This window comes from Mastigoproctus giganteus, chromosome 1, assembly GCF_048544385.1.
Source record: "Mastigoproctus giganteus isolate SK-2022 chromosome 1, ASM4854438v1, whole genome shotgun sequence".
Classification (NCBI taxonomy): domain Eukaryota; kingdom Metazoa; phylum Arthropoda; class Arachnida; order Uropygi; family Thelyphonidae; genus Mastigoproctus; species Mastigoproctus giganteus.
Genome location: NC_143575.1, coordinates 212,658,013 through 212,682,681, shown reverse-complemented (window position 1 = coordinate 212,682,681; position 24,669 = coordinate 212,658,013). Strand labels below are relative to the sequence as shown.

The 24,669-nt window shown below is 36.2% G+C and overlaps 1 protein-coding gene across 1 annotated transcript in view; it reads right to left on the bottom strand.

The window, feature by feature from the left end:
- Tfb4 (transcription factor B4) overlaps window positions 1-24,669 on the bottom strand; it is a 108,728-nt gene that overhangs the window by 19,227 nt on the left and 64,832 nt on the right. Inside the window, exons 5-8 of the mRNA XM_090384226.1 lie at window positions 19,843-19,905; window positions 10,375-10,433; window positions 6,785-6,859; window positions 4,463-4,516 (exon numbers count right to left, since the gene is read on the bottom strand). Coding sequence (XP_090240352.1) covers window positions 4,463-4,516; window positions 6,785-6,859; window positions 10,375-10,433; window positions 19,843-19,905 — 251 coding nt within the window. The remainder of the gene's footprint in view (window positions 1-4,462; window positions 4,517-6,784; window positions 6,860-10,374; window positions 10,434-19,842; window positions 19,906-24,669) is intronic.

Here is a 24,669-nt window from a genome sequence, read left to right as displayed (position 1 = left end):
TTTAAGAAGCGCCACAGAATTGTGGAAAAGGTTATTTGTGGAGAAAGTGTTAATGTAAGTGAAGAAGATTGCAACAGTTGGAGGAACAATACCTTAAAGAAGATTTTGGAAGAATATGAACCTAAGGATGTTTTTAATGCTAACGAAATGGGTTTATTCTTTAAATGTTTACCGAATAGAACTCTTGCTTTTAAAGATGATAAATGTTTTGGCGGAAAACAAAGCAAAGAAAGAATCACTGTGCTAGTTGGAGTAAATATGACAGGAAGTGAAAAATTAAGACTTTTAGTAATCGGAAAATCAAAAAACCCAAGATGTTTTAGAGGCACAAAATCTTTGGAAGTTGACTACACCTTTAATAAAAAAGCATGGATGACCAGTGATATCTTTGAAGACTGGATATTAAAACTAGACAAGCGTATAACAAAAGAAAAAAGGAAAATCGTGTTGGTAACTGACAACTGTCCAGCACATCCTGCCAGTATTTCTGCCAAACTTAAAAGTGTGAAGTTATTGTTTTTACCACCAAACGTGACGTCAAAACTCCAGCCAATGGACCAAGGCATAATTAAAAATTTTAAATTTCATTATCGAAAGAGAATAATAATGAAGATTGTCAATGCGTTATCAGAAAATAGAAACTTGGAAGTTACAATTAACCTTAGAGATTGCATCTCTGAACTGGCAAAAGTTTGGACAAACGATGTCACTGAATACACTATTCAAAATTGTTTTTCGAAAGCGGGATTGGCATTGAATGCAGAAGTCGAATATCAACTGGATGAACAAGATGAACTGCCCCTTTCACAACTGGAAAATATTAGAATCGTCCGGAAACATCGAAAATGAAATAACACTGGATAGTTATGTTTATGTAGATCAAGACCTGACTACAACAGAACATCCAAATGAAGATGAAATACTGCTGAACAGTGTTAGACACGACCATGATCACGAAGAAATTAACGATGACGCTGAAGACACATCAGAACAACCCGTAGAAAAGCCAACTCGTGAAGAAATGATTAACGCTTTTAAAACGGTTCGTATGGGTCTACAGTTTTGTGAAAATGTTCCTGATAATGTTTTTAATGCTCCGAACAAATGTGAGGTTTTCTTTGAGAATCAGACATTTTTTAATTGTACTGTGCAAACGAAAATTACGGATTTTTTTTAATTTGTGATACTGGCGAAAATTGTGTAAGCGTAATTTAAATAAGTGTTTTTGAAATAAAATACATTAAAAATAAATGTAGATTCATTTTCATTTTCTAATTAAATAACAATTTCTAATAAAAAAGATATTCTCTGTATAACGAAATTTCTCTATAACGAATTTTTTCGCTGGATTTATAGAATTCGTTATAGGGAAGTTCGACTGTATTTGCGTTTGGACTTCTCAGTTTTCGGTTCGACAAATTTCTGTGGGCAAATATTTTCGAACATGAACTATATTAAAAATAAATCAAGAAACCGTCTGAACAATGCGAGTCTCTCAGCATGCTTAAAGATGAAAATTACGACATACTTCCCCAATGCTGAGAGACTCGCTTAAGAAGTTCAGCAGCAAAAGTCACATTAATTAGAAATATTAATAAATAATATTTCAAAATATATGTATATATTTAATAAAACACCTTCCCACTTTATTCCATTTTTTAAAAAACTCCACACCCTCCTACCTGCTTGAGCTGAAGTGTGGCTCTTCAGATTCTCTCTTTTTTATAATTAGATCAAAAATGCCTCTTCACTCAAAAAGGTTGCCAACCCTTGCAGTATGGCATATACTGGCACACTGTGATAGTACCATGGAAATGGGCCATATTGGTATCAGCACAGCAATACTCCATGTCATACAGTGAGAGTCATGCAGGACTGGCTTGTGGACAATGTTGTCAAAAGAGTTGGTCTTGATGATTCAGAGACCGAACTTCAATTTCACTGAACACCTGTGGAATAAACTGGAGTGGTGGATTAGGATGTGGCCAAAACATCCTTCTTTCAAGTCATCTGGGGCAGCTGCTTTGCAAGAGGAAAGGAACTGAATTCCATTCTACACTTACCAGAAGGTAAAAAGTATTAAGTTTTTGAATAAAAAGTCCTTTTTGCAACTACTTGTGTATGTGTCTGAATACCTTTCATCATATAGTAGACATTACATTATGAATTGGATGAGAAATTGTATTGAGATTTTCTGGTAGAAAAAGTGTAGATGGTCTTAGGATAAATAGTAGATATGGATACAAAATGTCCTTTTTATTTTTAGTGCTACTGCTTTGTACTTATATAAGCAAAAATATACTGGTGTGCAAAACTTAAGGACCAACACTATTTCTAAAGATTACAACCACAAAATCAAACAAAACAGCCTGTGGCGATTTGCATAACTGTTGCCGTTCAGTAGAAAGCTGGTGCACATGCAAAAACATCAAAGTTACAGGTGAGGCTGCTAGCACAGACATAGTAGCAGCTACAGAGTTCCCCAAGACTTTGGCAGAAATCATCAAAAACGAAGATTACCTACCACAACAGGTCTTCAGTGTAGACGAGACTGGTATATTTTGGAAAAAAATGCCAGATCGTTCTTACATATTGCAAGAAGAAAAAAACTATGCCAGGATTTAAGGTATCAAAGGACAGATTAACCTTTTGGTGAAAATGCTGCTGGAGGTTGCAAAATAAAACCACTGTTAATTTAGCATAGCGAAAATCCCTCGGATTTTCAAAAATATTTCAAGGGCATTGCTACTTGTTGTGTGGAAGTCCAATCAAAAAGCATGGGTGACACAAGAAATTTTTCGGGACTAGTTTCTCCATCATTTTGTGCTAGAGGTTAAAAAATATTGCCAAGAAAACAACCTACCATTTAAGATATTACTGCTGGTTGATAATGCGCCTGGTCACCCAACAATTATGTGCGACTTTCACGAAAACATAAAAGTTATATTTTTGCCTGCAAATACAACTTCCCTCATTCAACTCACAGATCAGGGTCTAATACAGACATTCAAAAAGTATTATTTAGAAACATTTAGACAGACAGAATGCCAGATCATCATTGAAGCAGTTCTGGAAAGAATTCGACATTTATAAAGCTGTTAAAAACACTGATGCTGCCTGGAGTGAAATTACAGTATCAACCATGAATGCTGTCTGGAAGAAACTCACCCCAGTTTGTTCAAGATGCTTTGGGAAGCAAAGAAAATGAAGATGTAATTAGAGAGCTTGTAGAAATGACCAGAACACTGGAATTAAATTTAGAGGAAAATGACTTTATTGAATTGCTGCAAAGTCATAGAAAGGAATTAAGCAATGAAGATTTAATGGAGCTTGATGACCATAAAAATGAAGACGAGGTTTCGGAGGGCGTACAAGAAGTTGAATCATCAAAACGTTTGATACTAAGGAAATGGAAAAATGTTTTAAAATGATCGATGAAGGACTAGCTGGCTTAAAAGCTCAGGATCTAGACACCAAATGGTTTGAAAAAGTGATTGGAGCAGAGCATGATGGAACTGCGTGCTACAAACTGATTTACGATGAAAACCCCTGGCTTTTTGGCCGTGAAGGGCATTAAAGATTATCTCTCTCTCTCTCTCTCTCTCTCTCTCTCTCTCTCTCTCTCTCTAAAAAAAGAGCTACAGTGCAGACATCATAGGACAAGTACTTCAAGACACCATTAAAATGTCCAGAGTTTGAATGATTTTAAAGTCCAGATATTAAACGATTATTATAGAATGGGTATTTTCAGCTAAATTAGATATGTTTTTATATTTATGTACGAGTATGTACTGGACAAGATATTGAATAAAGTTTTATGTCCACAAAGTTTTCATAAATAGAAGTTGATTTGCTTGAATTTTCCTTTCGAATGAATATACAATTAAAAATAGATCATATTTAAGGACTATTCAACTTACGCGGTTTTTCAATTTGTGTGGAAATCGCTGAAATTAATTAATCATGTAAGTCGAGGACATTATATTTAATAAAAGAATCATTATTTTCTAGATATCACAGGATTATGCTTATCATAAAACCAGTCCTCTGTGACAGTGTAGCAGTTTCGCCATTTGTCACTCATTTGGAAAGGTCTGGGTTCAAGTCCTGTAATAGACTGGAGAATTTCTAAAGGTTTCTTCAATCGGGTTAGCCAATCTCAGATGGAAGGAGGGTAATATCTTTCCGACGAGTTATTCCAGGTTTTTAGCACTCCGAAGATAAATCAGCCCATGACTACACACTTGTACAGACATACACAATGGTGCAATATGGTTAGTTATTAGGATGTAAGACATTGAAGCAATTTGTGATGGGGAAGATGCTTCTTATGAGAGAGTGAGATCAATTTTAATATAAACTTTGCTTTGCAAACTTATTATAGTAAAAGATAGCAAATTTTACAGAAACAAAATGAAAAACATCTAATTTTAAAAATATTTTTAAAAAATGCAGATCTCACCTGCTGCAATAATCCAGAATCTTTTTCCAATGTACATGCATCAATTAGTACTCCCTGATAACACAAAAAAGGATGTAAATACGTGTGTATGTGTGTAATAAAAAAATTTTGGATAATCTTTATCTATTAACTATTTAGAGCTCAACTATAAAGTACTGTGGTAAAATAATATAGAAATCACATACTGAAATAAAGTATTAATCAAGGATTAGTTACATATTTCAGCTAGAGAGCTATGTTATAAAATGGAATGGAAATATCAAAAGGAAATATGAATGCACGTGTGCCATTATTCATCAGGAGCAACAAGATCAGGCCAGTCATGCAGAAATATGTCTGCATAAATATCTGAGCCTTTTCTCAGAAAGTATTCATGCCAACCACCCTATATTACCATAAAGTGAAATCTGCACATATTCTAATTTAGTGCCATATACCAACTCTTTTATATTTTAACATTCTCAATAATGTCAATAATCCATTTGAGTTGTTATTTAGGTAACTTGCCTAAAGCTTTAAATATTAATTACAAATTCAGAAAATGCATGGACAGTAGATGGCATGTCCTGACATTTGTCCAAAACATTGTTCTATAGATATAAATGTTAAAAATTTCTACTTGTTCCAGGAACGCTTGAGTAATATAAATTACTCTTCTTTCTTTACTTTCAGTTTTCATAATCTTGGTATTTCCACTTAAGCCATTAAAAGCCACTTGGTATTTCCATTTAAGTCATATTCAAAAGCATTCTTTTTATCCTTGTTTTTTTAATTTATATATCACCATATCTTTTAGGTTATGTTCCCCCCCCTCAATACTTTTGCTGGAATTGCCAATTCAGCCTGGAGCTTTGGAATTTGAAATTTTGCCCAGCACAATATAATTGTGATTGCTTTCAGTTTATTGTTGTTGGTCATTAGAATTCTTTCTTCAAATAATGTCTGGCTTCTCACTAGTAAGATGCCAATTGGTGCAAAAATGGTAGTCTGAGAAGTGGCAGAAATTTCCATAACTTGGTTAATAGTAATCTTTCAGCAACCTGGTTATTCACTTAGTGTTCCCAAGAATATTAGACATTGAGACTTTTGTTCTTTGGAGAACTTGAAATAACAAAATTGACAAAAGGATAAGATCAAGAAGACAAAAATATATTGATGCTAAAACAGTATTAAAATAGTAGTTGGAATTACTGCAAAAGTTGTTGCCATTGCTAAGTGATCTGTTTGTAAAATTTGAATAAAACTATATTGGTAGAGCTCAAAAAGTGTGATACTAACAGAAAAATGGAGGATTCCTGACCATAGCCTATCTTCCACTCATCCTTATGATTTCTTCAGAGCTGAAAATTTTTATGCATAATGATTAAGACTCTGCTCAGTACTATGAAACATCAATGCAGTTCACTCACATAGTATTACCTGGGTCAAGAGTTCATTGGTTAAATAAATGAACTATCAAACATGATAAAGGGGCATTTTTATTTTCTGTTATATTGCGTGTGACTAGATGTTGTTTGTCACTGACACTGTTTAATATATGATATGTTAATCTAGTCAAAATTATACTATTTCGGCACTGTCCAAAATAATCATTTAGACAGATTCAAATTTTAATAAAGCGATCTTTTTATAGTAGTGGAATATTGCATACCAATAAAATATTTCTTAAAAATTCAAGGATTTTTTTAGATATGCTTTTATCATATAATTAAATATAATGATTTTTGAAATTAAAACACTTCAATATACTACATTGAAGGAGTAGTTGCAAACTGTTTCCTAGTCATCAGGATAGCCATATTTAAGATGTATATTTGTGTCAGTATGTGATCATTCACAGTGGGGCATCCATGGTTATTTTACTGTTAGCAAGCCCTGACAGAAATGTGTGTGTTGGAGAATTTTCACAGGGCCAGTGCCTCTTGAAGAGGTGATCACTATGGTTCTCCAAAACTTTTTTCCTTCTTTTCAGTTTTCTTCTAGTGGGTGTCTACATTCACCTATTGGATTAAGTAGAGTGGGGATTTTCTAGATGTGTCATACTTGAAGCATGGGTCTGTACTAATGTGATTTCCTGGGTGTAAATGTAGGCTTCTGCTTATTTATGTATTTCTGAATTTAAAAATTTTTTTTATTATTTTAATTTTATTCGCAAGTAGGTGGCAGTGGGCACTTTTCAACATTACTGGTTGCAGTTTGCAATCATCCTTTCAACACAGTATATTTAATTTTACAAATCATTATCTGATCATACCATATTTTATCTTCATTTTTAGAAGAAATATTTTGCTAAATTTGCTTACAATCTCAAAAAGTATTTACCTGTTTCTGAGCAGTGAAAAAAACATTCATAAAATTCATATACTGAGATGCACTGTCACCTGATGATGTTACCACCTATAAAGTAATTTGGAAAATTGAAAAAAAAAAACACATTACAACAACAAAAACTACTGGTTAAATTTTTGCTATCTCACTCACTCACTCACTCACTCACTCACACACACACACACACACACACACACACACACACACACACACACACACACACACACTTCAAACAGATTCAAAGTTTTTAAAATATTGTAAGAAGTCACCTCTAGCATTTAGATGCATTTTCCATTGCTTCATTAATCTATATATTCCTTCTTTCCTTCTTCAAAAAATTCTTTCAACTGTTGATGGAACTATTGCTCAATATTTTGACTTAAGCATTTGAACTGAAACATCCTTTTAAAATTTTTTCAATGGACCAAAAACATGGAAGTCACATGGTGACAAATCTGGACTGTATACATGTTTCAGCACCTCAGAGGGCATCTTTGGAAGCAAAGCTTGAATCAGAGTGGCAATACAACATGTAGGAACTATAGCTTACAATACCGAGATTTTGGAATTCCGAATACTGGGATCCTGGTCATTTTTTTCCTGTATTTAAATTCTGGTATCGATACAAAAATACTGGTTTTTTTGGTACTAATTTAAAAAATAATTATCCATGATTTATTCACATAAAGGTTATAAAATCGACAACAATAAATCATTAATACTGCTGAATTTGCAAATGAGGGATTGTTATACACAGTACAAATGCAACAGAAACCTGAAAATGTCATGAAACTGTAAGACATAAAATCTTACAAATATATTTCTCTTAGTAAGTATAGTGTGTGTGTAAGTAAATTATAGAAATATTTCCAATAGTGGGAGTAGGCCTGGTAGGGCAGTTGAGGAATATGTGGTGAACAATGGTATGGCAGGTGCAGAAGGTTTAAAATTAAAAGCTTCTGAACAATAGTTTAATCCCTCTATTACACCTCTACTTGAGGATCCTCGCGACATGCAACATTTAATGCATTTTGGGAAAGGGTGTCGGTATGAAGCAATTCAAAGGTATTGTGAACAGGTAATCTAGAGGTAAAAGACAAAAGTGTTTTTTGTGCGGAAAAAATATTCCGTTTTTCCCACCAAAGGAAGAAGAGTGAGTTTAAAGAATAACACAGTCATTGGGTCAGGTTTAAATTAGATGGGGGAGATACATAAATGCATGCAAACCACTCTGGGGTTTGCATATAAAAAAAGTAGTAGTACAAGGGGCGACTGTAACTTGCAATCAATTCAATAAATAAATGAGAAGGAAATAAATAAGGTGCTCGCACCAAAAGAGGGGTTTGTAGTTGTTGTTCGAAGGGGTTTCAGACTTCCAGTGGTAGTTCTGGGTTCAGTTCGGATCCAGTTCTGGGAGGGTCCAGCTATATAATGAAGGGTTCCGCTGGGCATGTTCCTGTGCCAGAAGTTAATCCGGAAGTTGAATAACAAACCAGTCAGATAGTGCCCTGGTTTCTACTACTACTGTGGTAATTTCCCTCAGTATTAACAGAGAACTCTTCTCAAAATCCCGAAATAAGACAGTACTGGAAGAGCTACACAGTAGAGATGCAGAGTTCAACTAAGAAGAGAGAGAGAGAGAGAGACATCACCGCACTCCGTGGAAGGAACCCACGCAAAGTAATCCCACTGCGAAAGAGAAGGAAGGTAAGTCCTCTGAACTGTGCTGTTTTGGAAATGGTACTTAGATAAAATGGGAGATCATTTTAGAGTAAGGTTGAAGTTGAAGAAACACGAGAAATAAAGAAATGTTTAGTACTGAGTTGGTTTATTTATTGTAAAGAAAATTGATATTGCTAAATTAAGAGAGATTACATGGAACTGTTAGCATTAAGTTAGCGACTTATGGATTGCTGTTGTAAAGAGAATTGATATTGGTGATTAAGATTGAATTAGTTTAGTATTTGAAGCTGTAGAGAGAGTTGAGATTGTTAATTGATAAAAATAAATAGATTAATAGATTAGATGTAAATGGACACCAGTTATGTATTGTAAGTAGATTTGTATCATAAATGACTTTTGTTTTATATTTGTGTCATTGCTCTTGAGAAACTGACAGCTCACATGTAATATACATACGATATATAATATATATACTCATGTGGGGGGGGAGATATCCCTCAGCTCCTGGAAATTCTCATTTTTTAACAGTCAGGTAGCTTGTGGGCTTAGTGCTTGAGGGGAGCTGCTGCGAAATTAATACCCCCCCCCCGCCACAACTTAGATTTGGTTTTCTCAACAAGCTTAAACATCAGTCCCTTTCTTTCGTTAATATGGGTATAGTGCCATAAAAAATCAAAATGGAAATATTTTTTATTTTTGATAAAAAGGAAATAAGATTTTTTGAAGATGAGGGAATAAGGGAGGGGGGTAAACTGCAACTCGTCTACGACTATCTCAGTACAAAGCACCAACCAGAACAGAATCCAAATGGACGTTTTCTGCTGCTAATTAAATATGTACCAAAATTAGATCCAGTTAAAACGATAACACTATTGAGTTTCTTAAGAGCTCACTTTATTCGGACAGGTAGTGTGGATGCTTATTTTTATGTTTTTAGAATAACTGTATGTTTAATAATTTTTGCTAGAATATTTATTATTGTAATAAAAGTTTGATTTAAAATGTGAATTCAAGTAATTACTTGTTTTTCCTTACTTTATTGCACCTAATTGTCATCAAACTTTATTGCAAAAAATGTTTTTTTTTTTGGAATACTGGTATCCCGGTTTGATTAATTAAAAATACCAAAATATCGGTATTAAGATTTTGACCGGTATTGTGAGCCCTAGTAGGAACATCTTATCATGAAACAAGATGATTTCTCCTGACAGTTGTCCTGATTACTTGCATCTGATGCTGAGTTGAAACTGACTTTTATAAATCAAATTCTGAGAAAAGTAATAGTAACTTTTTTTTTTTTTTTTGTTTGTTTCTGTATTAATTTGTTAACAGTGGAGACATTAAATAGGAGACTACACGTATAAATCACCTCTACACGTCCAGATTTTCCAAATGAGAGGGGTGAGATTCATTGACATGCATCTCAAAATATAGTGAAATGCACCAGTTTGAGGTTGTTTGTTTGCTTGTTATTTAGGAGCATTAGCAACTAAGGCCATATTGCTCCGGGAGATATGCGGTGGTCATTCCCTGACCTTTCCGCATCCTCCATACTTGGTAGTCACGGGCTCGAACCCCGGTTTAATCAAGAGGCGTGTGCTACGCACTGCTGCTCCTGCCCACCTGGCTATGGAGGCACCGTACCAGTTTGAGAACCACTGATGTAATACATGAGAAATGTCTGATGCAGCTAGCTAACTCAAGCTGGAAAGATAGCCTGACACTGGTCCAAAGTATATATAAGCAGAAAGTGATCTCAGAGGGTGATACAGCACACAGCCAAACTGGTTGTGCAAATTCACATTTGGCAAGGCTGGACTGTACTTCAAAATTTAAATTAAGATATTCAAAATATACAGATAAAATCTAATCCATCTTACAATCTATAACCAAAAACTCACTAAAATTCTACTTGGAAACTTCTTCTCAGGTCCACTTTCTCTTGATATCTTGTGAACATCTAGTAGCAATTTAGGTAAACCACAACAAAATTCATACAGTGTATCATTAATTGTAACATATAATCTGTTTAATGGAAAGAATAAGAACATATACATTTAATCCACTAACTGCTACCCTCAGGTATTCTAAGGTATCTTCAAAATAGCTGGTTGTCAGCTCAGTGTCTAGCATGATCATACTTTATTTTCCAACAGTACGATTTTTGTTAAGCATTAATGTTATTTGTTCTAGGATTTCAGCTGAAAATATGATATTACAGTAATGAGAATTATTCTAGACTAAAAGACAGCTCTTAAAAATTAGGAATTTTTTCAAGAGTAAGTTAAGCTGGAAACTAGGGTACATATTATTTTTAATGAAATAAAGAAAAGTAATAAAATATAAATGTTTTCAACATCATTTATTATCATAAAGAAATAGAGCTATTAAAAATGTACGCAATATACAAAACATAACACAGAAAACTAACTATTTTATACATCTAATTTGAAAAAAATAAACACTTTTTGAGATGTCTTCTCTCATTTTTTTAAACTTAATTCTTCACTGAAAGATAGTATCATAAGAACATGTCTTTTTTGGATATGTGTTACCTGTCCTATTTAATTTGATGCAAATTATGATAATGAATTTTGTCTTTTTTTCTGAACTCTTAACTTTCTTTTTGAAAATGAGAGTTCAAAAAAAAAACAATAAAACAAAATCAGTAAGTCCTAAAGCCTAAATGCAAGTTTATTTATGTACAGTAAACCCCCGCTATTCACGGGGGTTACGTTCCTGAGAAATGTCGTGAATAACGAAAATGCGAATACTGAGTTATGGCTCCCATAGTAATAAAGGGGTTGCGTTCCAAAGTATGAAATATATAAGAAAAACTAGTCTAAAATTTTGTCTATGTATGTATTATATGTACCTTCATAATGACTATGTACATAGACAGTACATAGTGAAATGCAAGCATATGGCATCGAAATGAAAATAAGAAACAATTTAATATTAAATGTAATATTTATTAGAAATTTCAAACAAATCTTTCAAACCAGCTCCTTTGCTAGCAAAAAAATTTATCCCGCCAGTGATATCACCAGTTTCGCTAAAGTGTTGATAAAGGAGTTTTGCCTTTTCACGAATGATGAGTGAACTTAACAGAATTTTATTTTGAGTTCAGTCTTCTATCCACAGATTTAAAGCTTTTTCCATTTTTTCTAATTTAACATCACGAGTTACAGAGCAAAATTTTGAAGCAATTAGCGCGTTTTCACGGACACTACGGTGGATTTTTTCTTCCGATTTCTTGATTGATCGTAACGTTGACTCATTTATTTTATAATGTTTTGCCACTGAGGAGACACTTTCACCATTAGAAATTTTGTCTAATAACTCAATTTTATTCGCTAATGTCATCACCTTCTTTGAACTTTTCACATTTCCCTTGTTATTCGTAGCCATATTTTTGTAGGGGTTAGAAAGAACTTGTCCACAATAAAGTCACTTTCTTCCGTTAATACGCTCGAAAAAGTCTGTTTTACACTGCAAAACGGTAGAATTATCACTTTTGTAAGCATATCAATTTATAAATTGATAAATTTATTCAATTTATAAGCATATAAATTAAATGCAAACGACGAAACCTTCCATGACAAGCGCATAACACATACTGAACAAGGATTAACGAGAAACATTCACGCTAGCGATTTTGTCACCCCTCTCCCCCCACCCACTGAGTGCTGGTTTGACCGGGAAAGATAATTCTAGCCATGCCCATGTATTTTTATGGCGGAAAATATTCACGGCGCTTTAAAATTCACATTTTTTTAGGTTTCATTTTATATTAAATCGGCGATCGCGAATACAGATACCGCGAATAGCGGGCGTTTACTGTATCTTCATCCCCATCGTCTGCTATGGTGCTGGCGCTTGGGGCTTCAGAATTCTTAATTCACTGGTCCAAAAATACCTTCTGCAGGCGCAGCGGTCCTTCCTTCTCTATACTTGCAGGGCATGTAGAACTGTTTCTACTGATGCCCTGCTTGTTATTAATGGTCTCCCTATCTACCTGGAAATTATATTGCATTTCTTGTCTTACCATAGGAAATCTCTCTCTCCTGCCTCGGTGGGAGATTTTGCTAATAATTATGAGAACTCTACAAATGCTGATCTGGCCAGGCTTTCCAATCTTGCTTTGGAAGAGTGGCAACACTCTTGGGATGATTCCTCTCTCCGCAGAATCACATACGCTTTCTTTCCTTGTGTTTTTATTAAAGATAAAAATTTTAACTGGCTTCAACTTGGGTTATTTCCCACTTTCTTAATCACGCGACTTGGAATTAATTCTCGTTTGTATAGATTTGGACTCGTCCCCTCTCCTCTCTGCTCTTGTGGCTCTGAGGAGACGGTTGAACATATTGTCCTACATTGTAATTTATATGTGGATTTAAGACAACAATTGTCTATCTGTACAAATGTATATAATTTAGATGATTTTTGGCGCCTGGTTGGGTCGGCGGACTCTCTTTCTGCCTTCTCTTCTTTTGCCAATAGTGTCTTCCGGAGAAGAGCAGCTTTATCAAGGAATAACCCTTGATTTCGTTATTTGTTCTTAATATTTATATATATTACTGTATTGATTTTTTTTTTTTTTTTTTTTTGAGAGGAGTTTCTTCCTTGCCTAAATTGTCTTGTGTTTTGGATGCAGAGTTTTTGCGTCTTTTTCTGGAGACTTGTTTCAGGTTTTTGCCTGGCCGAGTGGGAGAGATGGACCTCCCCTCTCCCACTTCGAACTCTGTCCGGGTTGCCTGAAATGATTTTCTGTGTTAAATTGTATGTATTTTGTAAATACTGTAATTATCTTGTTAATATCATGGTGCTTTTGTTTGATTTGTTGTTTGCTCTCAGAATTGAGAGTAACTGATTTTATTGTGTTTTAAATCAGCAGTTAATCTTAAATGTTTATATTGTACATTACTTGTGTAGTTAGCTCATTATTATGTTGAAGAGACAGTTTTTCTCTTCTTGCGTTGTCTGTTTGGCTCTGAGGAGTGGGATGGACCTCTCCCTGCTCCCTCAGATCCAACCTTCAGTTGGCTATTCTGGTTGAGTGAGATGATTTTCCTCTCTAGCCTGTCTTACTGCTGGCTGCTTCTCTTGCTGCTTGTGTTTTGATTTAATTTTGTTTTCCTGCGGGACTGATTATTTGTTGTATTTTTCTTTCCTGCCTGATTGCAGCTGCAATCAGTTGGGTTTTTGCTAGTACCATATAGTTCTTAGTCTAGCATTTTTAGTTGTAAATGGGTTTTGGTTCTGAGGGGTGGGATGGACCTCTCCCTGCCCTCTCAGATCCAATTGCTTTGTTGGCAATTGACATCCATTTTTTTTTTTTTTTTTTTTTTAATGCTTACATATGCATTATTGTTAATTCTACGTGTCTTGTTATTTGAAACAAGTTTTGTTTTTCGCAGCTTGTGGTAGCAGCTTTGCACTTGGTTATGTACATATGTTTATAGATTAGATTACTTGTGCAGAGACATTTTCTCTGCATATTAATTAATTATTGTTTAATACTTAACTTATTATTTTGATCTGTTATACTTAGATTTAAATTTAGAATTGCTTTTGATTTGGTTAACTAATTTATTTGTACAGTATTTATTGGTTTTGCCTTTGGCATATCTTTGCCTTGGGTGAGTTCTGTTTGTCTCTTTGTGTTTTGTATATATGTTTCTACATTTCTTCTGGTTGACTATTTCTGTTAATTTCTTGGTTGACTAATTTTTCAGCCAAGATTTTAATTACTTATTTTGTAAATATTGTATATTTTACTCTCTGCTTATGCAGTGTAATTTGTTAATATGTTTACTGCTATGTTTCATATCGGTGACATAAGTATTTATTATTTATCTTAATTTATTCTTTTAAGTGGCTATCTAATAGCCACTTGTACATTACCTATGTTCTTTCCTTGAGACTTTTCTTTTTCCCCTTGTCGGTGCAAGTTGGGCTTCCTTCCCGGCTAGGGGAATCTTTCTTTCAAATGTACAAGCCTTCAGGCTTCAAAATTTTACCTCTTCAAGCTCTCTCGCTTTTTAGATTTTCCAACTAGTGTTTTCCTCTTTCCTGTTTCTTCTTTTTCCTGAGAGAGTGTTTTGCTCTCATTTCTTCTTCTACTTTCTTTTCTCCTACTTTATCCTCCCTATTCATTATTTACTATAACCGGGATTCCACTTGTTGGAATCCCACTAAGTGTAATTTAGATAGTTCCTGGAGCGCCTCCACGTGGCTAGGGACGGGAGTCGGGACGCAGGTAGCTTGCTCCCTGCCTCCCGGCTGCTAAGACTCCAGGGCCGGCAAACAACAACCATCACAACACACATATATACTTACACACACACACACTTACACACACTTGCCGGCTATAAATAACCTACAGATGCTACAGCGGTATATAGGGGTAACCCTAAGGCCGCAATCAATACAAGAATACCTTGTCCCTTGTATATGCAAACCAATTATGAATTAACAAAATTAGTTTATTTTTTTATTTAATAATTACCATAAAACAGTGATGGACAAACGTTTCTCATTTAGTGTCACTATAAAATGGAAACAGTATTCTTTTTTACTGTTTTAAATTTTAACCCTTCCTCAAATGTCAGTGAACAGAAATATCAACTAGTTAGTATGTACATATTACAGTACATATTAATTAAGCTATGCATGTAAGCATAAATTTATTTTTATTTTTCTAACCTGTGTAAAATATTCTTCCGATTTTCATGTATCATTTAATTTTTTAATTGGTTAGGTAATAAACTGGAAATCTGTGCTTAATATATCTTTACTTTTATAGCCTGTAGATAATATTCCTCCTATTTTTGCTTATTAGAATCACTGTTTAATAGAATTAAAATCAATTCACAAACATGATCACAATGACTGTCGCTTACTACATATTGTATAATGAATGGTACTTTACTATGGTGAGTTCATCATAACGTGATTTGATTGTACGGAGAATCAACTGTAAAGCAAGGGTCCACTGCATTTTAACTATTTATGGGAAATTTCGCATAATTGGGGCAGCCGCTTAATCAGGCCAAAATGCATCAGTCAGGATGTGTCCCAAATAACTGGAATTGACTGTATATAAATTTTTTTAAAAATAAATTTAATATTTAAAAACTTTTTGAACATTATTTTTTCTTTTAGAAAAAAAACTGTTAAAATCATGTTGTTGAAAGCTGTGAATTAGGGTTGAATTTGAAAGTGTCTGCAATTCTGCCCAGACACGATAGAAGGGAGTATATGATGAGAGCCCTGTCGAGCAATTCGGCCCTGGAAAGATTGTGCAAGGCTCAAGGGGTAGAATTTTTTTCAGCCTGGTCTGTACTTGTTACCAGGAGAGACTGCTTCTACAGGGATGGGATACACTTAAATAGAAAGGGTGCAAGAATGTTTGCTGATGCTATCGAGGCAGTGTTAGGTGGGTCGGAAAACTGCTAGATGGGAGGATACAAGGACTAATGGATTAACAGTAGCCATTGCAGAGGTGAAAGTGATTGTTGCACTGCTTCTATTGGAATGAGCAGCAGCCTGGAAAATAAGATGCAGGATATTTCAGAGACTGCTGGGAATCATTGGGGTACAAGTAAACACATGGGTTGTGTTAGGATAGCTAAGAAAAAGAACAGGTGCATGTATACTTGCATGTACACCAATGCTAGGAGTTTAGTAAATAAATTTGATGAATTTGAGGTATTGCTCAAAACATCAAAGGCAGATATTTTTGGGATATCAGAGACGTAGTTTCACACAGATATAAGGAATGCAGAACTGAAATTTGGAGAGTACGTCTACAGAAAGAATAGACAGGATAGGAAGGGAGGAGGGGTTATGCTATTAGTTAAGAAATACATAAAATCCAAGGAAGTGAAGCCAGTCGACATAGCTGTACAGTGCAGTGTCAAGTCAGTTTGGTGTGACATAAGCATTGGGAGATCAAAATTGAGAGTAGGAGTGTGCTATAGGCCTAATGACTCTGATGAGTATAATAAGAAACTGTACAGGGAATAGTGGGCCAGTAAATCAGAGAGTCTTATAACGCGGGATTTTAATTTCCCAGATATTGACTGGAATTTGGGGGCTGGTCACTCACACACTAGCACGGCTTTTCTGGATTTATTGGATGATTGTTTTCTACATCAGCATGTTCGGGAGGCAACTAGAGGGAGTAATACTCTTGATTTGATTATCAGTAGTGATTCTTCGTGCATTAAGAATCTGCAGATAAATGAACCACTATGTGGCAGTGATCACAGTGTGCTGAAGTGGGATTTACTCAAAGAGGTAACTACCATTAGGGGTAAAGGGAAGGGTTATTGCTTTCGTAAAGGTGACTACAATAGACTGAGACAGTATTTAAATTCTATACAATGGGACGAACTAATGATGTTACCAACAGCAAATTCAAAATGGGAAGCATTCAAAGAACTTATCTTGGAAGCTACTAGGCTTTACATACCAACTAAGAAATATTGTTCAAGGTTTAGGCCTAAGTGGATGTCAGATGAACTAATGAGATATATGGCAGAGAAGAAAAATGCATGGGATACATTCAAATTAACACGTGACACAGAAGCCTATGACAGACACAAGTTGATCTGTAACCAAGTTGCAAAGGAGGTTAGGCAGGCGAAGGCAGATTACGAGAAATCTTTGGCAAGCGATGCAAAGAAAAACAGCAAAGAGTTCTTTACTTATGGAAACACTAGAAGGAAGGGGATGAATCAGATTGGTCCACTTGATATCGATGGTTCAACTGTTGATGATCCTGCTCAGGTAGCTAACAAACTAAATGAATATTTTGCATCGACATTCACACATGAGGAGTTATTCAGCCAGGGGAATGCCAGAGGTGTATTCAACTCTGGCAGTAAGCTTGTAATAACTGAGAGTAAAGTGGAGGAGAAATTGTTGAGGATAAACATAAAAAAGGCACCTGGGGTGGACAGGATCTATCCAGTTATATTAAAGGAGGCAACAAAGGAAGTAAGCAAACCCTTAGCCATAATTATGAGAACTTCCTTGGACTCAGGGGAGGTACCCATGGACTGGTGATGTGCAAATGTGACCCCAATTCACAAAGGAGGATCAAAGGCTGTCAAAAGTAATTATAGACCTGTCAGTTCAACTTCTGTTCCCAGAAAATTAATGGAAGTACTGGTTAAAGAAGCACTGCAGGATCATCTAGACAAGACTTCAGTTATAGCTCGGACACAGCATGGTTTTGTTAAGTGGAAGTCTTGCCTGACCAATTTGATTGTATACTATGATGCAGTCACAAAAGAATTGAATGCAGGGAATAACTTTGATATTATATACTTGGATCTTAGAAAAGCCTTTGATATTGTTGCACATGGAAGACTGCTGCACAAATTGGAGCACTGTGGCATTGGAGGCAAATTGCTGCTATGAACAAAGTGATGGTTGAGTGGGAGAAGGCAGAGAGTGGTAATCAATGGACACTGCTCATCATGGACTAATGTTATTAGTGGAGTCCCTCAGGGTTCAGTATTGGGTCCATTATTGTTTTCTGTATTTATAAATGATATTGATGATGGTATATCAAGGTTAATGTACCAAGTTTGCAGACGATACGAAGGTTGGCAGGGTTGTCAAGGACACTACTGACACTATACTGCTGCAACAGGATCAGGAAAGGTTGAGCAGATGGGATGAGGGGTGGAAAATGAAGTTTAACATTGACAAATGTAAAGTACAACATATGGGAAACAGCAACCCCAGAAAAAAAAAAAAAAAAAAAAAAGTAAAGTGCAGCCATTATCAACCCACTGCAGGATGGAAGCCTCCTCAACAATTCATGCTGAGGGAAAATGGACCATAATCTGCCACGCTGGTCTAGTGCGGGTTGGCAGATCGACCGTATTCAGCAGTCAGGGGCTTGAACCCCGGTCTACTCAAAGAGCATGTGCTACTGCACTCCCGCTCCTGCCCACTCGGCTACGGGGGCCGCAACCCCAGAGCAACGTATGAACTCTGTGGTACTACACTGACAGTGGTAGAGAATGAAAGGGACCTGGGGGTGGTTGTGCAGGGAGATATGAAGTTCTCTGAGCAGTGCAGATGGGCTGCAAGAGTAGCTCATGGTGTATTGTCAATGATATACAGGAATTTTTCTAGCAGGGATAAGGAGGTGATTATTCCCATATATAAGGCAATGGTCAAGCCACACCTTGAGTACTGTATACTGGAGGCCTCATTTCAATAATGATGTAGAGCTGCTGGGACGAGTACAGAGAAGGGCAACAAGATTAGCAAATGGAACAAAAGGGTGCTCTTACGAAGAAAGGCTTAAGTTTTGCAAATTACAGTGTCTGGAGACTAGGCACCAGCAAGGTTGTTGTTGGTTGTTGGTGGTGGTTTTTAGGAGCATTAGCAACTAAGGCCATATTGCTCCGGGATATGCAGTGGTCATTCCCTGACCTTTCTGCATCCTCTGTATTTGGTGGTGACGGGCTCGAACCCCGGTCTAATCAAGAAGCGTGTGCTACGCACTGCTGCTGCTTCCCACCTGGCTACGGAGACGCCCACCAACGAGGTGATCTGATAGAGGTGTATAAAGCCTTGAATGGTTTGAGCATGCTCAATGCTGATGGGATTCTTCCTCTTGCTCAGAATAATCACCTGAGAGGGCATAAATTCAAATTGAGGAAAGATTTTGGTTTTTTTTTTTTTTTAGGAGCATTAGCAACTAAGGCCATATTGCTCTGGGAATATGCGGTGGTCATTTCCTGACCTTTCCACATCCTCCGTATTTGGTTGTGACGGGCTCGAACCCCGGTGTAATCAAGAAGCGTGTGCTACGCACTGCTGCTCCTTCCCACCTGGCTAAGGAGGCATCCCGTTTGAGGAAAGACAGATGTAGGATAGACGTGAGGAAATTTGCCTTTAGCCAGCGGGTGGTTGGTTGGTTGGTGGAACAGACTTCCATCCCTTGTCGTGGAAGTTGGTAGCCTAAATAAGTTTAAGGCTCAGCTGGACAGGTATTTCGAACGAACAGAGGGGTGAAGTGGAAGTGGTTATTTTTTATTTATTATTTTTTTTTTTTTGGCTGATGCTGCATAAGCTTGCTTTCTTGCATCAAATGCCTCTACTAATGCTAATATGATAAAACAAATAAAATTCAGAATTTTTTTTTGCTTATATTTATGCAACTCCAATACATTTGAATTGATAATCTGGACTTTTCTTGGTATTTACAATGATGGCTGCAGATCCAAACACGTAAGACTATATTATATTCAGATACATGGCTAACAAAATTCTCTACCTGTATTCTAAAGAATAGGCCATAAATGGCCTTGTAATATATATATATATTAAAAGGATACAACATAAAGCCATACTTATGGCCCCAGCAAGTAATGATTCTGTATGAATGGAATCCCTGGGACCTATGAGGAAAGTATTGACAAATTTAAAATAAACAATAGAAATCAATTTGCAAAGAAATTTAGGCAACTCCTAATGTCACCAATTCCAATATATAGGATTAGTATCATCACAAGGTTCATAGGGTTCAAAATTTATTAAAATTTTTTTATTTATTAATATTTATTAACTAGTAAATTTGCACACAGATAACTTTAAACTAAAATCGATTGAACAAGTTTACACAGATTTTCTGAAATAATCTGAAAGTTTCTTTACCGTGTACATGTTATTGATGTAACCAAAAATTTTTTTTCTCTCCTCTCCTGATAGAATATAATGATTTTGGAGACATGAATTATTAAGTCCACAACAGATTATCTTAGACTAGGGTCACAAGTACTTGAATTATAGTTAATCAAAGTGGTTAACCAACTGCTGCCAGAAGCAAGTGAGGAGACTCCCCACTGTGCCGGACCAGACAAGTGAATACAGATGCCCACTTGGAGGGGAGGAATTCATAAGGGTTTAAGGGAACCACATTGACCACTTCTTCAAGGAGGCATTGGCTCTGTGTAAATTCCAAAAACACTACCATTTCTGTTGCAAGAGGCCAAACCATAATACAAATATGCAAAATAAAATCTACTAACTAAAATTACAAGAAGTGGCTATTGTGGTTCCTCTAAGCTGTCTTGTGTTTTTCTTTGTAGGTGGGGGGTGTTTTCCTAATGAGTTTAGTGAAGTAGGGGGAAGGGTTCCTTGCTTGTTTCTGGCAGCAGCTGTGTGCCATCTATTCTTTGGATTATGCCTCTGCGCTTGCTCAGCTTATCTATTCTGTATTTTTAACAATGGTTTTATCTTTTATTTGGTAGTTTGATTTGGTTTTTGGTTTTTGTTGGATGGTGGCAGTTGGCACCTGTTTAGTATTACTTTGTTTCAGTTTGGAACAATTTATTTAACATGGTATGAATATTTAACTTGAGACAGACACCCTGTAAGAGATTGCCAGGGTTTTCTGGAAGGGAAAAATTATTAGAAGGAATGTTCAAAACAGTGTGTTAAAATTATTTATTTTTATCTTAAAAGAAACATTCCTTTTGCCCATTCCCTCTGATAATTGGTCAACCCTTTATTGGTCCCATGAGTTGATTAGAAATTTGTCACAACTAGTCAAAGGTTAATTTTGCAAACTTTCCACTGAAACCGAAGAAGCTATCCATTTTTGAAAAGGCAAGCAAGCAGTTCAAAGGCCAACATGAAGTAAGACAATCACTTTTCAGATACCTTCTTCAAAGGGTAAGCAGTAATGCTCCCTGGATAATTTTTATAATGGAGCATACCATTGCATTACTTCAGGTAATAGGTATAATAGAGGGATAAAGGAAAAATAGAAGCTAGTGGAGGATAGAAGAACCTTCAACCTCATGGTGTTCCTTTTCCCTTCATTATGTAATAAGTAGGTGAAGTTTTTACAACGCCAGCTAATAGAGAAGTTTTCTTAAATTTTTACTGTTTTATTGACTTAAATTGGCATATTCATTTATTTTCTAAAAGTACCTTTATATTCCTAGTTACGATACTTCGTTTAATTTGAACTTCGGTAGAGATTTCGTAGGTTATTAATTAGTATCAGTAAAGGCATCCAATCCAAGTGTTTTACAAGTTTTTGCAGCTCCGGCGAACACTAAGTTTTTATTTATATTTAGCCATTATTGACTTAATTGGTAAATTGAATTATTTTCTATAAGTAACTTATAGACCTAGTCAAGCTCCTTGGTTTATTTTGAATTTAGAAAGCGCAATTTTGAATGTTAACTAATATTTGGTGTCCGTAGATTTACCATTCGTAACTTGCTGCCATTGTTATATGATACAACGTACACAAGATAGTGTAAGGTTTAAGGAAAAACTAGATAGCAAAACACTTAGCATGGTATTAGAAATCTGTTAGCTTAGTATAGTATTATCAATTAATCAGTAAAATTCATTAATCTTGTTAAACTTCATTGTCAATTAAATTGTACTTTTTTAACTAAATACATATAACGACTTAGATTTTATGAACGTAATATTATTAACTAATACATATAACTTGATAGGAGATTCGGAGGTTATATAACGAAACTCGGAGATAATACTCGATACCGAAAAATAATATATATAGTGTTATAACTGCATTGGGATATAAGTTTAGGGTTATAATTTTATATTGAAACTGAATCGAAATCATGACGCAGACCAGAGCAGCAAACCAAAAGGCTCAAGCTAATGGAAGTGCTCTGGCTCGGGGGAGAACTGAGGGGGGGACAGTTGCCCTTTGAATCACAGCCTCTTAAAATGTTACTGCTTGTTTGATGTTTGTGGGGCAATCAGAGATGGGACATGATATTGCCAAGGGGAATGTCTCTGTGTGTGTACGATGTAAGGAGTGAGGAAATCAGGCGAAAACTAAGCACTGTTATGGGCCTATATGAGAGCTTGAAGGATAGGGTGGATGCCCTCAAAGGATCTAAATTAAGGAGCCCATCAAGATCTCAGCTGCCCACATCAATGTCAGAGCTTGCACTTGAACATCACGTAACACAGTGGCAACCCCCAAGGCAGAATGTGCTGGTCCCACAGGAACTAGTAGTTGTCGGTGACTCGATTGTCAGGGAAACGGGGAACATGCTGTGCAAAAAGGATAGGTGCAACAGGGTATATCTGCCAAGGGCAAAGACTGATGATGTTGTAGAGCAGATATCATCTTTTAAGGGCATAAAAGGTGATTTTTTGTACACGTTTGCACTAAAGATATTAAGAGTAGGAGACTGACGAAATTACTTAACATGTACAGGTCACTATTGAAAAAAAAACCTGTGAATTAGGGTTGAATTTGAAAGTGTCTGCAATTCTACACAGACACGATAGGAGTGAGTATATGATAAGAGCCTTGTCAATCAATTCGGCCCTGGAGAGATTGTGCAAGGTTCAAGGGGTAGAATTTTTTTCAGCCTGGTCTGTGCTTGTTAACAGGAGAGACTACTTCTACATGGATGGGAAAGACAAATAGAAAGGGTGCAAGAATATTTGCTGATGCTATCGAGGCAGTGTTAGGTAGGTCGGAAAACTGCTAGCTTGGGGGGGGGGATACACAGACTAAAAGGTTAACAGTAGCCGCAGGCAGAGGCAAAAGTGATTCTTGCATTGCTTCTATTAGAATGAGCAGCAGCCTGGAAAACAAGATGTAGAGGATTTCAGAGACTGCTGGAAGTCATTGTGGTACAAGTAAACACATGGGTTGTGTTAAAGTAGCTAAGAATTGAAACAGGTGCATGTATACCTGCGTGTACACCAATGCTAGGAGTTTGGTAAATAAATTTCATGAATTTGAGGTGTTGGTCAAAACATCAAAGGCAGATATTGTTGGGATATCAGAGAAGTGGTGTCACACAGATATAAGGAATGCAAAAATGGAATGTGGGGGGTACAATGTGTACAGGAAGGATAGACAGGTAGGAAGGGAGGAGACGTTAAGAAACACATAAAATCCAAGGAAGTACAGCCAGTCGACATGGCTGGACAGTGCAGTGTCGAGTCAATTTGATGTGACATAAGCACCGGGAAATCAAAATTGAGAGTAGGGGTGGGTTATAAGCCTAATGACTCTGATGAGTATAATAAACAACTCTACAGGGAAATAGAGTGGGTCAGTAAATCAGAGAGTCTTATAATGGGGGATTTTAATTTCCAGATATTGACTGGAATTTGTGGGTTGATCACTCACACACTAGCAAGGCTTTTGTGGATGTACTGGATGATTGTTTTCTACAGCAGCATGTTTGGGAGGCAACTAGAGGAAGTAATACTATTGATCTGACTATCACCAGTGATTCATGCATTAAGAATTATGCATTAAAAAGAGGTAACTACCATCACGGGTAAAGAGAAGGGTTTCTGCTTTCGTAAAGGTGACTACAGAGGTCTGAAACAGTATTTAAATTCTATACAGTGGGACCAACTGATGATGTTACCAACAGCAAATTCAAAATGGGAAGCATTCAAAGAACTTATCTTGGAAGCTACTAGGCTTTACATACCAACTAAGAAATATTGTTCAAGGTTTAGGCCTAAATGGATGTCAGATGAACTAATGAGATATATGGCAGAGAAGAAAAATGCATGGGATACATTCAAATTAACACGTGACACAGAAGCCTATGACAGACACAAGTTGATCTGTAACCAAGTTGCAAAGGAGGTTAGGCAGGCAAAGGCAGATTATGAGAAATCCTTGGCAAAGGATGCAAAGAAAAACAGCAGAGTTCTTTACTTATGTAAACTCTAGAAGTAAGGGGATGAATCAGATTGGTCCACTTGATATCGATGGTTCTACTGTTTATGATCCTGCTCAGGTAGCTAACAAACTAAATGAGTATTTTGCATCTACTTTCACAAATAAGGAGTTATTCAGGGAGGGAAATGCCAGAGGTGAATTAAACTCTGGCTGTTATGTTATTGTTTGTTATTTGGTTTTTAGCGGCATTAGCAACTAAGGCTATATTGCTCCGGGAATGTGCGGTGGTCATTCCCTGACCTTTCCACATCATCTGTATTTGGTGGTGACGGGCTCGAACCCGGGTGTGATCAAGAAGTGTGTGCTATGCAGTGCTGCTCCTTCCCACCTGGCTACGGAGGCACGCTTAAACTCTGGCAGTGAGCCAGATGATTTTTAATAACTGAGCGCAAAGTGGAAGAGAAATTGTTGAAGATAAACATGAGAAAGGCACCTGAGGTGGATGGGA